The sequence below is a fragment of the Equus quagga genome, chromosome 3, assembly GCF_021613505.1.
Source record: "Equus quagga isolate Etosha38 chromosome 3, UCLA_HA_Equagga_1.0, whole genome shotgun sequence".
Taxonomy (NCBI): domain Eukaryota; kingdom Metazoa; phylum Chordata; class Mammalia; order Perissodactyla; family Equidae; genus Equus; species Equus quagga.
In genome coordinates, this window is record NC_060269.1 from 50937281 (window position 1) to 50953629 (window position 16349).

Genomic DNA, 16349 nt, shown 5'->3' on the forward strand with positions numbered 1-16349 from the left:
GCAGTTATTAAAAACAATGCTGCATGAAATGTGCCATTTCATAAGTGGTCAAGTGTATTTATAGGATGAGATTTCAATATTGCTCTCTGTACTAATTTATACTCTTACCAGCAGGATGAAATAGTACACCATGTTATAGTAGGATTTTGTTTTGTTTTGTGTTCAACTTTGGTCTTCATTGTTTTGTGGCTTGAGGCAGGGAAGAAATGTTTATATCATATAATTTTTTTTTTTTAAAGACTTTATTTTTTCCTTTTTCTCCCCAAAACCCCCCAGTACATAGTTGTATATTCTTCGTTGTGGGTCCTTCTAGTTGTGGTATGTGGGACGCTGCCTCAGCGTGGCTTGATGAACGGTGCCATGTCCGCGCCCAGGATTCGAACCAACAAAACACTGGGCCGCCTGCAGCGGAGCACGCGAACCCAACCACTCAGCCACGGGGCCAGCCCCTATATCATATAATTTTTATTAGTAGTAGTAGTGTTATTAGAACATTTAACAGCAGGAACTAAGCATCAGAGAGACAAATAGTGATTTGTATCAAGAACATATGAAATAACAGATGGGCAGCACTAACCTTCTTGTCTTTCTTTCTACAGAATTCCTATGAACCAGTTTCTATACAAACGTGTTTTCAGTTGCTTTTGGGTACCTAGAAATTTGAGTATGTGTATAGGAATCTTAAAATTGAGAATTGCTACTCTTCGTCATGCCAGGTTCATGTTATTTTAATGTTTTTGAAAACAGACCCAAGATTTTACTCACTGATTGATTCACATAAAAGCATTGTTAGGAGGCCATGACATATATTTTTTAAATGTATTGGAGAAGTGGTTTGCCTGATGGTAAGTGTCTCACATAAATTGACTAAAACTTGTGATCTCCTCTCACCCAAAGCTGTTCCTTCTGAGATGGCCAAGAAATTTCTTTTATATATATGGTTTGGATTTTATATGTTCCCATAACAACTTTGTAAAGCTCCTTTTGTCCTTACATAATTTTTTTCTGCCACCAAATACAGAATTAAGCTTTTTCCCATTCAGATGACAAGATCTTCTTTATTTTAGTGTAAGAGAATTAGTTATAGGTGCTTTAAAGCAAAGCACTTTCCGTTCTTCTTACCCCAGAGCATTCTGAGGCGTAAAACTAGGTGGAGGTAATGTGTGGCCATGGACTCATTTAGATACAGTCGGCCACCCGCATCTTCAGGTTCCACTAACTGTAGGTTCCACATCCATAGATTCCACCAGCCGCAGAGGGAAAGGCCTATGGTGGTTGTCCCTCTTCTGAACATGTAGAGACTTTTTTCTTGTCATTGTTCCCTAAACAATATAGCATAACAACTATCTACATAGCATTTATATTGTCTTGGGTATCGTAAGTAATCTAGAGATGATTTAAAGTATATGGGAGGATGTGCCTAGGTTATATGCAAATATGCCATTTTTTATAAGGGACTTGAGCATCTGTGGATTTGGGTATAGGAGGGTCCTGGAAGTAATCCCCCTGTGGATGCTGAGGGATGACTCTATGCGTGTGTCTGTGCATGTGGGTGTGTACATGTACACAAATGTGTAATTACTCCTTTTGATAATGAATCTTATCCATTTTGGAACATTACTCTATATTTCTCACAGTAGTTCCATTCTAGCCCCAAATCAAAATCAGGATGGTTTGATGGCAACAGTGGAACTGTCATATTCAGCATAAAGTTTGAGAATGACCATTGTGAAGGTAGTAGATTAAAGTATACTATAGTGTCATTTAGAGAAGGGTTTATTCATATATTATGTAGATGTGATGTATTTTTCTCTTGGCCATTCATTAAAAATATTTCATTGGGCCGGCTCGGTGGTGCAGTGGTTAAGTTCGCACATTCTGCTTTGGTGGCCCAGGGTTTGCCAGTTTGGATCCCAGGTGCTGCTTGTTGAGCCATGCTGTGGCAGGCATCCCACATATAAAGTAGAGGAAGATGGGCATGGATGTTAGCTCAGGGCCAGTCTTCCTTGGCAAAAAAGAGGAAGATTGGTGGCAGATGTTAGTTCAGGGCTAATCTTCCTCAAAAAAAAAAACCAACAAATTTCATTAACTGAGTAATAATTAGCTCACTTCCCTATTCCCAGTAATGTTTACCAGAAGCTTAAATCACCCAACCGTTTTCCCGAAGTCTTTTTTTTTTTCCTTATAGCACAAGGGTTACAAGAAAAGAAATAATAGATGCTGCTTTAAAATACTGTAATAGGTTTGGATACTATTTTTAGCATTTTTAGTTTGATACCAAGTGAGTTGGTTAAAGTGTTAAGGTTGATAGAATCATGCAGAGCAAGCAAAGGTTGCTCAGAAACAAAGGGAACTGCAAACACTGGCATCAGAAAGTGGTTGGCAGCATCAGGTTACAAGCCGTTCTGGAAACAGTGAGTGAGAGTTGGGCCAGGAATGGTGGCCCTAATATCCATGAGCCGTGCTGGTTTGTGGGATGGAATCAAGCCTTACAAATTGTGTGAGTTCTTGTAGGTAAGTGTGTAGAATCTTCAGTTTGAGTGGGACAGATTGATAAATGCTCCTGTTAGGTGATGTTAAGTCAAATATTATTCATAAGACAAACTTTTGTAGCCAAAGAAGTTCAAAATATCGTGTGCCTTAGAGTGCCTTACAGTGACTCAGCCAGTCATCTGGTGCATCTGTTTCCCTGTGGGGAGTGTGTTACAGGCAACAATCCTGTTAAATTGCCTAGAGGTACAACAGAACGTTTGAAGAATCAGGCAGTTAGTATAAATAGAGGAAAGGCAGGCCCCAAAGTAAACTGATTTACTCCCGGTGTTGCCAAATACTGCCCTGCATATGTAGTGATGCGTCACATATTCCCGACGCCCTTCCCAAAGAAACCTGAATATGAAGGTGTAAACGTTAGAGACTGAAAGATTTTACTAAGGAGGAGAGGTGTCCTCGTAGAAAGTAGAACGTATGTGAGAGTTGGAACTATTTAAAAATATGTGTAGGTCTACAAGGAAAGTTTTTTTGACCGTTTCTTCTTTCTTTACTTTTCCTTTAGACCAGTTTTTTTTGTACTTGGTGCGGGGGCTGGGGTTCATTTGTTTGAGTACCGGCTGTTCTGGTTTTAGCAATACAGTTGTAAGAGCCGACTATTTTCCATGTCCTCTTAACCTCCTTTGATACACTAGTAAAGAGTACACAGTGAATTGAGATTCCAGACTTGTCTTTGGACAGAGTTTACTAATGCCCTTAGTCTAAGTTTATGTAATTTCTGATATTAAAAAAATCACTGGTTTTTTTTTTTTTTTTGCAAGTCCATTTCTTTGAACTCTGAAGCAGAGGCTAGAATAATTTGTGTAGTCACAACATAGAAAATTTATGTTCTCTGCGTTATGTTGGTTCCCACTGGAGAGGTTTTCCCCTAAATGAAAAGTATAAGAAGGCCAGCAGTCTCTTACTTTGATTCAGATTTAAAATTCACAGAAGCTTGGTGTAAAATCGTTATAGACATATATTTGGAGGTGAAAATTTTTTATGACTAGAAAAAAGAGGTTTATATTAGCTTCTCTTTTGTTCAGTAGTTACTGTATATTTCCTATTTGAATTTCCAAGTTGCTACACATACATATTTTAAAATTTATAAGCTGTTTGCAAAATTTTCATTAAAATGAATTTATTTCTCAATATTTTGGAACTTTTATGTAAAGAATCTCTTTATGCTTTTCTTATGTCCACTCTTTAAAAAGCAAATCCCAACCACTGACAAAAAGTTTTTCCTTATGTATAAAAAATTTTTGAAATAACTTTTTTGTGTAAACTGCTTGTGAGGTCAGGAAATAGTGGGATCATATTTCAGATACAGAGAGGACTTTTGTAATTAATCATGATGGTTTCTTAAAATCTTAACCCTATTAAAAAATTCATACTAGATTTTGAAGTTGTATTGTGAAGTAATATTGTACCATAAGGACTAGATATTCCTTAAAAGTGCATGTTTAAGTTTAATCTTTAGTTTGTATTTTTTCAATTGCCAGTTTGACTTTTGATCAGTGACATATTTCATTACAAGTTTGTCATTCATGTTCTTCTTTGTTAATGCATTCTTTCTTAACTAATAAACTTTGTTAGAGCAATTGTAGGTATTTTAGAAAAATTGAGCAGGAAGTACAAATTCAGCCTCCTCTCTGTTTCCCCTGTTATTAACATTTTGCATTAGTGTGGTTCATGTGTTACGGTAAACAAGCCAATATTGATACATTGTTGACTAAAAAGTCCATAGTGTATTTTCAGGTTCACTCTGTGTTGTACTTTCTGTGGGTTTTGGCAAACATATAATGACACGTATTCACCGTTATCCTTAAGTGCAAAGATTCTTTCCTCAGCCGTGTCCTGTTTACTAATAAGCTTATCAAAGACATTCTTCATTCTCTTACAGTGTTTTTGATCCTAGCATTTTATTTATTTATTTTTTTTGGTTCTTTCTTAGGATTTCCATCTCTCTGCTCACATTGCTCATCTGTTCTTGCATGCTGTCTCCTCTATTCATTAGAGTCCTTAACATATTAATCATAGTTGTTTAAATTGTGTTTTAAATTCCTAGTCTGGTAATTCTAGCATCTCTGCCGTGTCTGCTTCTGATGCTTGCTCTGTCACTTCAAATTGTGTTTTTTGCCTTTTGGAATACCGTGTAATTTTTTCTTGATAGCTGGACATGATGTACCCAGTGAAAGGAACTGTTGTAAATAGGCTTTTAGTAATGTGGTAGAGAGATGTGATGTGACGGGAAGCATTCTCTAGTCCTACGATTAGGTTTTACTTTATTAGTGAGTCTGTGCCTCTGGACTGAGAACTTCGTGAGTAGTTCCCAGGTTTTTCTCCTTCCTTAGGTGGGACAGGATGGCAAAAGTGGGCTGGAGTTGGTTATTTCCCTTCCTCGGGTAAGTTAGGCTCTGATAATACCCCAGCAGGTTAGGCTCTGGTTAACTAGTTTCTCCTGAGGGCAGGCCTTGTTAAGAACAGAGTACTCTGGGTATTTCAGTTGTTCCATTTCCCCTCCAAAAGCCCAAGGGGAATTTTCTCTGATATTTACTGTGGAAACCTGGTAGAACTAGCTCCTGAAGGTAAATTCTGAAATATTGTGGGGGTCCCCCTGGAGTTTTGTTTGTTTTCTGAGGAAGATTTGCTCTGAGCTAACATCTGTTGTCAGTCTTCCTCTTTTTGCTTGAGGAAGGTTCTCCCTGAGCTAATATCTGTACCAACCTTCCTCTATTTTGTATGTGGGTCACCACCACAGCATCCCCCCTGAAGAGTGGTGTAGGTCCGTGCCTGGGATCTGAACCCTTGAACCTGGGCTGTCAAAGCAGAGTGTGCTGAACTTAACCACTAGGCCACAGAGCCAGCCCCCACCGGAGTTTTTAACTCTCAAGAGTTGTCTATACTAAGCCTCCAGCAACTTGCCAATTACAGTTCAGGTTTTTCTACCCCAGCACTGGTTCCCCCTGTAGTTTCTGCTCCTGAGTCCCTGTTCCAGTAAGCCACTACTCCCTGTATTCGCCTATTGGTGTCCCCAGTCTTGAGGGCAGTGGTTTGCCCTGTGTCCTTACCTCTCTTATGGATTCTAAAAGAGTTGTTGATTTTTCAGTGTATTCAACTTTTTATTTGTTAGAACAGAGTGGTGACTTCCAAGCTCCTTACTTGTGCAGCCAGAAACCCGAAGTCTATATTTACTATTTGCAAAATAGTTTCACGCCCTAAAAATCCCCTGTGTTATACCTATTCATCTTTCTCATCTCCCTTCCCCCAGCAAACCCCTGGTAACTACTAATCATTCAACTGTCTCTAGTTTTACCTTTTCCAGAATGTTGTATAGTTGGAATTCTGCAGTATGTATGCTTTTCAGATTGTCGTCTTTCACGTAATAATATGTATTTAAGATTCCTTCATGTCTTTTCATGGCTTGATAGCTCATTTCTTTTTATTACTGAGTACTATTCCATTGAATGTTGTAGCACAGTTTGTTTATCCTTTCACCTATTGAAGGACATCTTAGTTGCTTCAAAGTTTTGGCGGTTATAAATAAAACTGCTTTAAATATTTATGTGCAGGGTTTTTTTTAAAAAAAGATTTTATTTTTTCCTTTTTCTCCCAAAGCTCCCCAGTACATAGCTGTGTATTTTTAGTTGTGGGTTCTTCTAGTTGTGGCATGTGGAATGCTGCCTCAGCATGGCTTGACAAGCAGTGCCATGTCTGCGCCTGGGATTCGAACTGGTGAAACCCTGGGCCAATGAAGCAGAGCATGCAAACTTAACCACTGCGCCACCAGGCTGGCCCCATATGTTCAGGGGTGTTTTTTTTTTAAACAGTTTGCCTTGTGTTTATTATTAAAAACCATTTAAAAAAGTAATATGTCAATACCGTATCTTCATCAAGAAAGCATTTTCTAGTGTAACCACTTTGAAAATCAGACTGGCAAGTCCTCAGATGTTAAACAGTTACCACATGATCTGGCAGTTCACTGATATACCCAAAAGCAATGAAAACATGTCAACACAAAAATTTGTACCTGAATTTTCATAGCATTATTCATAATAGTCAAGGAGTAGAAACAAGCCAATATCTGTCAGCTGATGGATGGATAAGTAAAATGTAGGATATCTGTACAGTGGAATATTATTAGGCGATAAAAAGAAATGAAGTATGCTACAACATAATGAAACTTGAAAACATCATGCTAAGTAAAAGATGGCAGTCACAAGAGACCACACATTGTATGATTCATTTTATGTGAAAGACATGTCCAGAATAGGCAAAATCTATAGAGACAGAAAGTAGATTAGTGGTTGCCTAGGGCTGGGGGCGTGGTGGGAAATGGGGAATGACTACTAATGGAGTATGAGCTTTCTTTTGGAGGTGGTGAAAATATCCTAAGAGTGATTGTGGTGGTGGTTTCCTATTCTGAATATACTAAAAGCCATTGAATTGTACATTTTTTTTAAAGATTTTTTATTTTTTTTCCTTTTTCTCCCAAAGCCCCCCAGTACATAGTTGTATATTCTTCATTGTGGGTCCTTCTAGTTGTGGCATGTGGGATGCTGCCTCAGCGTGGCTTGACAAGCAGTGCCATGTCCGCGCCCAGGATTCGAACCAATGAAACACTGGGCCGCCTGCAGCGGAGCATGTGAACTTAACCACTCGGCCATGGGGCCAGCCCCAAATTGTACATTTTAAATGGGTGAATTGTATAGTATATGAATAATAAAGCTGTTAAAAAAAAAACATTTTCTGAGAAAACTCCACTAAGCTAATCTAATTAATTCCCTGGAGAATTTTCTATAGAGAAGAGCTCGTTCTTTCATTTAACGAATATCTGTTGAGTGTCTGCTATGTGCCAGGCATTATTTCAGGCAATTGAACTATTTCTATTATTTTTCACTTCAATTTTTATTTAACAAATTTTTTTCCTTGGTGTTTATTCTCTTCTGTGCATGTTTTACAATGAACGTGAGTTATAAAACAAGTGTAAAGATTATAATATATATCCTAATTTGTATTAATCTGCCATAATCTGTATAGTAGCTATTATTTTTATAAAGTCCAATTTTTCAGGATCAGATTTTACATATCCAAATTCTGTTAAGAATTCTTAATTTTTGTGGCAATTTGTAGTCAAGAGCAATCTTTATCGTGTATCATTTTAGCCAGTGAGTTATTTTAGACAGTTCTGTGTTTATTATTGCTACCAATAATATTCACTATGGATTGGAAAGACACGTAGAATTTTTCTTTCTTAGCTAATCTTAAGAGAGAATTTTGAGCATTCGCCTCTATCTCTGTATTACGGTTTAAGGAACCTAGCTCTTCAGCGTCATAATGTCCTGCTTTGGGATAGGAGAGAACAGACTTGATAAACAGGAGCACAGAACCATAAAAGTGGACAGTGTTGAGAACATGGTGGCTAGGTAGTGGAGCGGAACGGAGAATGTTTGGGAGCTGTAGTGAAGAACAAGACTGCATTGCGGGCCACATTTTGGCAAGCCTTGGAAGCCATTCTGTGAAGACTGGAGTTTATTCTGTAGGCAATATGACCTGGAACCCTCCTCTTTTTTCTGATTCTAAAGTTAATTCAAGATCAGTATAGAAAATTTGGAGAATACTAAAATTACGAAGATGAAAATGTTGCAGATTACAGATAATCACTGTTAACATTTTGAAATATACCTTTCCAGTTTCTTCCAATTCATTTTTTACACAGCTGAAGCCAAATTACATGCACAATTTTTATCTTGCTTTTTTATTTACTGAACATTATAATATAAGCATTTTACACATTATTAAATACTTTAGCATGTTATTTTAATAGTCATGTGCAGGTTTTTATGTGGACATAGAAATTTGCGTAAATACCAAAGAGAGTGATTGCTGAATCATATGGTAAGAGTATGTTTAGTTGTGGAAGAAACTACCCAACTGTCTTCCCACCAGTAATGAATAAGCATTCCTGTTGCTCTACATCCTTGTTAGCATTTGATGTCGTCATTGTTTTGGATTTTAGCCATTCTAATATGTCTGTAGTGGTATCTCATTGATGTTTTAATATGTGGTTCCCTAATGATGTATGTTGTCGAGCATCTTTTCATATGCTTGTTTGCCATCTATATATCTTCTTTGGTGAGGTGTCTGTTCAGAGCTTTTGCCCATTTTTAGAGTGGGTTGTTTATTTTCTTATTGTTGAACTTTTTTGGCTACCAGTCCTTTATTAGATGTGTTTTGCAAAGATTTTCTCCTACTCTGTGGCTTATCTTTTCATTTCTTCAAAGGGTCTTCTCCAGAGCAGAACTTTGTAATTTTAATGAAGTCCAATTTATCAGTTTTTTCTTTCATGGATCATGCTTTTGGTGTTCTTAGTCTTCACCAACCCTGAGGTCACCTAGATTTTTCTCCTATGTCGTCTTTTAGGAGTTTTGAGTTTTACATTTAAGTCTATGGTACATTTTGAGTTAATTTCTGTGAAGGGTGTAAGGTGTGTGTCTAGATTCACTGTTTGCACGTGGGTGTTCAGTTGTTCCAACACCGTTTATTGAAAAGGCTATCCTTTCTCTATTGAGTTGTCTTTGTTCCTTTGTTAGAGATCAGTTGACTCTGTTTGTGTGGGTCTATTTTGGGGCTCTCTGTTATGTTCCATTGATTTTTTTGTCCTTTTAATTATTTTTCATTTTCATCCTCATTTTCATATTTATTTCAGTGTAATACATTCCTTGACCAACACTTTGAGTTTCAAAAAATTGTGTGTCAGTGGGATTTTTGTAAATCTAATCATTTATAATTAGCCTAGAGCTGCTTATTATTTTTAAAGTCATCTTGTGATGAACCTTTTGTGAGGTGAATAGTTATTCTTAGGGCTTATGTAAATGCAGATTTTATTTTTCAAGTATTTCTGAAAGGCAAGCCAACTATTCTTTTGTATGTTATGTTGAAACATATTTGAAATGAATCCTTTATTTCACCTTAGGAAAACCTTTAAAAAAAAATGCTGCTAAAATGTGATTAATTGTAGGGGCCGGCCCCATGGCTGAACAGTTAAAGTTCTGTGCACTCTGCTTTGGTGGCCTAGGTTTGCAGGTTCGGATCTGCGGTGCAGACCTACTCCACTCATCACTCATGCTGTGGAGGCATCCCACATACAAAATAGAGGAAGACTGGCACAGATGTAATCTTCCTCACACACACAAACATATATATGTGGTTAATTTAACTATATATATATGGTTAAAGACCTAGGAAATGCCTAGATTTCCTGGCAAATTTTTACTTTAGAACTTAGGGATCACAATACAGTAAAAGCTAAATTATTTACTCCTTACTCTCTAGCACACACAGTTCTAGGTGCTTTATAAACCATTAGTTTATTTAATCCTCACAAACAGTTTATTAGGTGAAGTGTTTTTATTATTCACATTTTACAGATGAGGAGACCAAGGCTTAGAGAAATTACATAACTTCCCCAAGGTTTTACAGGCTAGCACATGACAAAGCCCAGTATGTCTGACTCCAAAGCCCAAAGCACCGTATTTCCTTGTGAGCTCACACTTTATAAACAAGAGCTGGATTTGTAGGAAAGATTACTTTGTAAATGATTAAAATTTTTTTTAAGTTCTAAAGTCATTGATTATACTAATAGCTTTTCCCCCCTTTGATGGAGTGAGTATATTTGTGAAATCAAAAATTTTTTTTAGCATTTTAAGAATTACTAATTTTACTAGTTTCTGGAAGGGGATTAAGGTTATAAAATTGTGTAATTTGATCCTCAAATAAACTTCTTACATAGAATTCAGAACTATCTATATCATAAACCAATTGTGTTTTTTTTAATGATAGTCGTATATTCAGACTGACCAGCCTTTAAGATCTGTTTATTTAGTTTAGTCTTTCATTTTCAAATAAAGCAAGTCTCCCTCCTTACTCCATTATGTTCTGGAGCCCTGTCGTGTTTTACATAATACATTCAAGTGTGTGACTATATAACACCGTGTAATTTATCTCATTTATGTAATCAAAAGGTTTTACAAATTTAAATGCCAGTAGTCTTATCACCATGTAAAGAATAGATGCTTAACTGTAAAATACCACCACGTAAAACAGACGGGATTCAACTGAGTGTACAGTGAGGCAGCCTTGCTGCCTGTGTTTGTGCTTTGCACTCAGGTGCAGCAGACCTCTTCCCCAGGTGAGTTTGTTTGGGTTTGTCTTGTTAGTTCTTGCCTTGAGAAGTACAGTTGGTTTTCTCATTCTTAGGTTAGCTTCCAAAAAACCCCTTCTTTTTTAAGCAGTTTGAAACTATGATAATGGAATGTTGGTTGTTGCAGGAGAGCATAGCAACATTATTGCAAGACTTTAAGCTTAGCAAGAACAAATTACAAAATGGGTGACTGAGAAATATGCAACTTGCTGATTCTCATAAATTACTGTGTTAGATTGTTTGTGCTTTGGAATCAAAGGCCGGAAGGTAGTATCTTATCAAACATGAAGGCAAGGGGCTTAAAAACGCTGGGCCCTTGCAGGAACGGAACGCCGTCTACATAACTTGCCAGATTGTTCCCAGGATACTCCCTCAGAGAATGGCCTTGTGTAGGACCAGGGTACATTGAAGGGGGGAAGACTAGAACTGCTGAGCTTTGACTTGCATATTCCTGCTGGCATGAATTCCTGCTATGCTTGTACTTCTTGGCTTGCAAATAAATACGTGGCGATCAGAGGGATGTCACCTCAGTCCTAGAGGCTGATGGTCCCTTGTCCCATTAAATAATATAGAGTGTGTTGTGTCTATTATATAGACGTGTTCTGTATATTCATTCCGTCCGCCCCTTCAGCTGGCTGCCTAGCTGGTCTCGGCAGCAGTTGGTATTAATGGATTTTCTTTTTAACCTCCAAACAGAACAACATTTTGCAGATGTCGTACTAAGTGAAGAATTTCTCAACCTCGGCATTGAACAAGTGTGCAGCTTAATCTCAAGCGACAAACTTACCATTTCCTCAGAAGAGAAGGTAAGTGTATTTTTCTTTTCCCAGTGTATAGTGATGTTGTATTTTTCCTTTTTTATTTCACTTTGGTTTGTAACTTTGTGACCCCATATGTGTAGTGATAAGCAGTGATCTTTGATCTGGAAGTTAAGAAACTCAGCTAGTTGACTTATTGATTGTTTATGTAACTTACTGTTTTTTCACTCCTTAGGAGGTCCCCTAAATTGTTATAGAGTTTTGTACTTAATCCCCACAGCAAGAGCTGATACACATTAAACTGTCTGAAACAAGTGCCTTTGGGAACTGGGTTTCTTCCCACAGCTAGATGCCTATAAGAATTGTAATCTCAATGCAATATTTTTCAAACCAAAGTATTTTCATCATCGTGTGAATTGAAAGAAGTCAGCCAGGGTGGCAACGTGTAGCTGGTTCCAGACTGAACATCCTTGATTGTCCTCTTCTTTTAGGTTGGTCCCCTGCTGCTTACACCCCACCCCTGCCAATGCTTCCTCCCTCCCTCCCAGAGCACTGTGAGTGCTGCAGCTGGTCGTAGCCTTCTGTCTCTCCACATCTTGGGTTGCCCTTGTCAGCCACCTACCCTTTTCATGTAGTTGGAGGGAGAATCTTCTCTTAGTGCGTTTTCCTTTGGGTAGGTTTTGTAGCCCATGGGAATCAGAGCACAAAAGCTCGTGAACACGCTGCATTTTGAGGAAGTAAAACTTGAGTTTTTCCTTTGTGTGCTTTGCATTTAAAGTTGTTTAAACTCCCAGTCTATTCCCCAAGGATATTCATTCCACCTAAGAGTAAAAAGACACATTTACACTAATATCTACCATATGAAAAAATACATGAAAAGTGGCTGTGAGATATACAATCTTAGCACTCTTGAAATATAGAGAGGAAGGCATTACTATTCATGTTTAATAGACATGTATTGAGTGCCTACCATGTACCAGACACTGCCGTGGAGTCCTAGATATGAGAAGATTAACAAAATAAAATTCTTTACTCATAGACTAGCAGGACAACCAGCGGGATTGTAATAAATGAAGACAGAAAGCTATTAAAGGTACTGTAGGAGCGTTTAATCTTTCCTGGGATGGGATGGGGATGGGAGTTCAGTTCAGCTCAGCTCAGATATGTGACCCAAGTTTTTAAAAATGAGTATGAAGTTTGCCAGGGAAATAGTGGTGAGTGGGAATGGGAAGGGCATTCCAGGTAGAGGGACAGAATACACAAATGTAAAGAGCAGTGAAAAAATAATAGCATTCAGTTCGTTCAGTATGATTAGAGTTTAGAATATGTTTGGCTGAGTGGTAGGGGATAAGATAGGAAGATGACATAATAAAATATCTCAGCCATATTACAGAAAATTCACTTTATCCTAATGATAAAAGAGCCTCTAAAGAATTTTAAATGGTGGAAGAATGCCATGATAATATCTGCATTTTAGAAATGTCGTGAAGGCTACTCTGGTTTTCTCCTGCCTAACAAGCCACCCCAAAATGTAGTGACATAAAATAATAACCATTTTATTGTGCTCACAGTTCTGGGGGCAGAATTCTTGCAGGCATATAGGGACAGCTTGTCTCTGCTCTACAATCTTTGGGGCTTCAGCTAGGGTAGCTGGAGTGGCTGGAGATAGCTGGTATGGTTCTGCTGGAGCCACGTATCTGATGCTTCAGGCCTTCTGCACATGGCGTCTTCTGTGTCTGGAATATCCAAGATGGCTCACTCACTGTCTTGTCTGGCCCCTGGGCTGGGTCTTGGTTCGTATCTCTTTCTCCCTCTTCCCTCTTCCCCATCCTCCTTTCCTCTTCCTCTCTGTGGCTAGCTTGGGTTTCTCCATAGCGTGGTGATCTCAAGTAATAAGACTTCTTACATGACATCTGGCTTCCCTCAAATGAACATTTTAAGAGACCAGAGTGAAAGCTGAAAGGCTTTGTATGACCCAGCTTCAGAAGTCACACAGCACTACATCCACCACATTCTGTTGGTTACACAGGGCCAGCTTAGATTCCCTGTGGGAGGTTACTTCAGAAGGTGTGCATACGGGCAGATGTGGTTAATTAGGGGACCATCTTTGGAGACTGGCAGTCACGGTGGTATGTAGCATGGACCAAAAGTGTGATGAGGGTCAGATAGGAGGATGTTGAAGTCACCCAGTGAGCAACAGGAGCTGATGTAAGATGGTAGAAGCAGGGGACAAGAGAAGATAGAGCTGAAAAATATTAGATAGAGTTGACAGGATCCTTTTTATCTCTAGCACCTGGCACATAGAGGTAGTTGGCAAATACTGGTTGACAGAATGAATTAAAGAGACGTGTTAATTATAATGTAGATTATTTTTAGTTTCTTGCTCTATTCCTGCATCAGAATAACCTACTTTTTGCTTCCAATAATGTATTTACATATCATCAAACATTTTCTGCAAATTCTTTAAAAATTATTGGGTTATGTATTCATGAGTCTGGAAGGATATTATGTAGTCAAATACAGTCTTCACATTAGCTTTCTGATAGATATGTACATATTGTAAGTTGTAATGCCCTTATTATTTCGTTTTTTAAAAAATTCAAAATATTACATTTTAATATATTCTACTATTGTGAAAAAAGAGTTAATTTATTCTATGGACCCTTGATTTAGAAACATATGATCCAGCATTCGCTTGTAAACCAAAAGAAAAAGCCAAGAATGAATTGTTTGTAAGGGTACATGATTTTCATCCCAGAATATCACTTTGTTTTATTATTTTGGGTGCTTTATTCCAAATGGACTTGATATTTAAATCTAGGTAAGTAGAACCACATTTGATTTGGAAGGGTTATCAAGAGTAAATTAGATCATATATCATCAGATTGTCACAGCTACCACTCAAGTTCAAAAAGATTAGATAATGTACTTGGTAAAATGTTTAATAAATACCAAATGAAAAGTACTTATGAAATTAAAAGTAGAACTACCATATGATCCAGCAATCCCACTTCTGGGTATATATCTAAAGAAATGAAAACAGGATCTCATAGAGATATCTGTACTCCCATGTTCATTGCAGCATTAGTCATAACAGCCAAGATTTGGAAACAACCTAGTGGCTGTCAGTGGATGAATGAATGGATAAAGATGTGGTATATTTATACAATGGAATATTACTCAACCATGAAAAAGAAGGAAATACTGCCCTTTGTGACAACATAGATGGAGCTTAAGGACATTATGCTAAGTGAAATGTCAGACAAAGAAAGATAAATACTGTATAATATCAATTATATATGGAATCTAAATAAGCCAAACTCACAATAACAGAGTGGAGTGGTAGTTACAAGGGGTTGGGGGGGTGGGGGAAATGGGGTATGTTGGTCAAAGTGTGCAAACTTCCAGTTGTGAGACAAGTAAGTTCTGGGGATCATGTACAAGTTAACAATACTGTATTGTGTACTTGAAAGTAGCTAAGAGAGTATATCCTAAATGTTCTCACCACAAAAAAGAAAGGGTAATTATGTGACCTGATGGAGGTGTTAGCCAAAGATAACGATGGTAATCATTTTGCAATATGTAAATATATCAAATCAACACCTTAAACTTACACAATGTTATCTGTCAATTGTATCTCAATAAAGCTGGGAGAAAAGTACTTACCAAATACCAGATGGGAAAAAAGAAAAAAAAAATAGCATGAAGGGCTTTTTAAGTACATCGCAAGTCAAGATTTTGAAAAACTTTGAGCCATGGGTTAAACTTAGGTGTCTTAGCAAGAGTGGCGTATGAAATATAGTCTTATCATATTTTATTTAGATCCCTTGGTGCATAACTCATTACTTATTTTTCATTTCCCCATATTTCCTGTAAGGTATTTGAAGCAGTAATAGCTTGGGTGAACCATGACAAGGATATAAGGCAAGAATTTATGGCTCGGCTAATGGAACATGTCCGGTTACCTTTGCTTCCTCGGGAATATTTAGTTCAGGTAAGAGCATATGCAGAACACATGAGTGCATGGAGCACTGTGTCACTAGGCTGGAGGCATGTGGATCCCCAGTATGAAGTGATGAGAGCTACAAAACACAGATCCATGGGGTGCAGGACAGAGGGCGGTAGACGCACCTACAGTCCTTGGCAGCTGCTCTCTCTCAGGCCACTCGCCATTCTTAGAAATTTGCTTCCTCCTCTTTCTGATTTGGGTAAGCAGGTACTAGAGCTTATCGAGGCGGTACTTGTGGTCATGTAGGTCCATGTGAGTAAATGCACCTGGGGCTCTGCGTCACTGCTCTGCATCTTTGCTTTCATTTTCATAGACTCTTTGGATTGCCCTGCAGAAATGGAATTTCGACATCCCATCTAAACACTGTTTCATTTTATTTCATAATTTCACAGTGGCATGCATTTGGTTTCTATCTTTATTTCTAAGCTCATGGAAACCAGGTTATTTGAAATAAATAGGAACTAATTGATCTTTACTAGTCTCTGAACAATTTTAAATTTACTTTTTTTATTATTAGCATCCTACTAGGAACATTTCAATATATTTATTTATTTATGTTGAGGAAGGTTGGCCCTGAGTATCTCTTGCCAATCTTCCTCTTTTTCCTTGAGGAAGATTGTCCCTGAGCTAACGCCTGTGCCAGTCTTCCTCTGTTTTGGACATGAGATGCTGCCACAGCATGACTTGATGAGCAGTGTGTAGGTCTGTGCCCGGGATCTGAACCCACAAACCCTGGGCTGTTGAAGTGGAGCACGCAAACGTAACCACTATGCCACCAGGCCAACCCCCATTTCAACATTTTTATAATTGAAACCATCTAAGGAAACATTTCTTTATTAAGAGATTAGATTTG

At 37.9% G+C, this 16349-nt stretch overlaps 1 protein-coding gene across 3 annotated transcripts in view; it reads left to right on the forward strand.

Annotated features, from left to right (window-relative positions):
- The window catches only part of KLHL2 (kelch like family member 2), a 107844-nt gene that overhangs the window by 72097 nt on the left and 19398 nt on the right, over positions 1 to 16349 (forward strand). For all 3 annotated transcript variants that reach the window (XM_046656721.1, XM_046656720.1, XM_046656722.1), the window contains 2 exons: positions 11426 to 11535; positions 15365 to 15481. In XM_046656721.1, coding sequence (XP_046512677.1) covers positions 11426 to 11535; positions 15365 to 15481 — 227 coding nt within the window. The remainder of the gene's footprint in view (positions 1 to 11425; positions 11536 to 15364; positions 15482 to 16349) is intronic.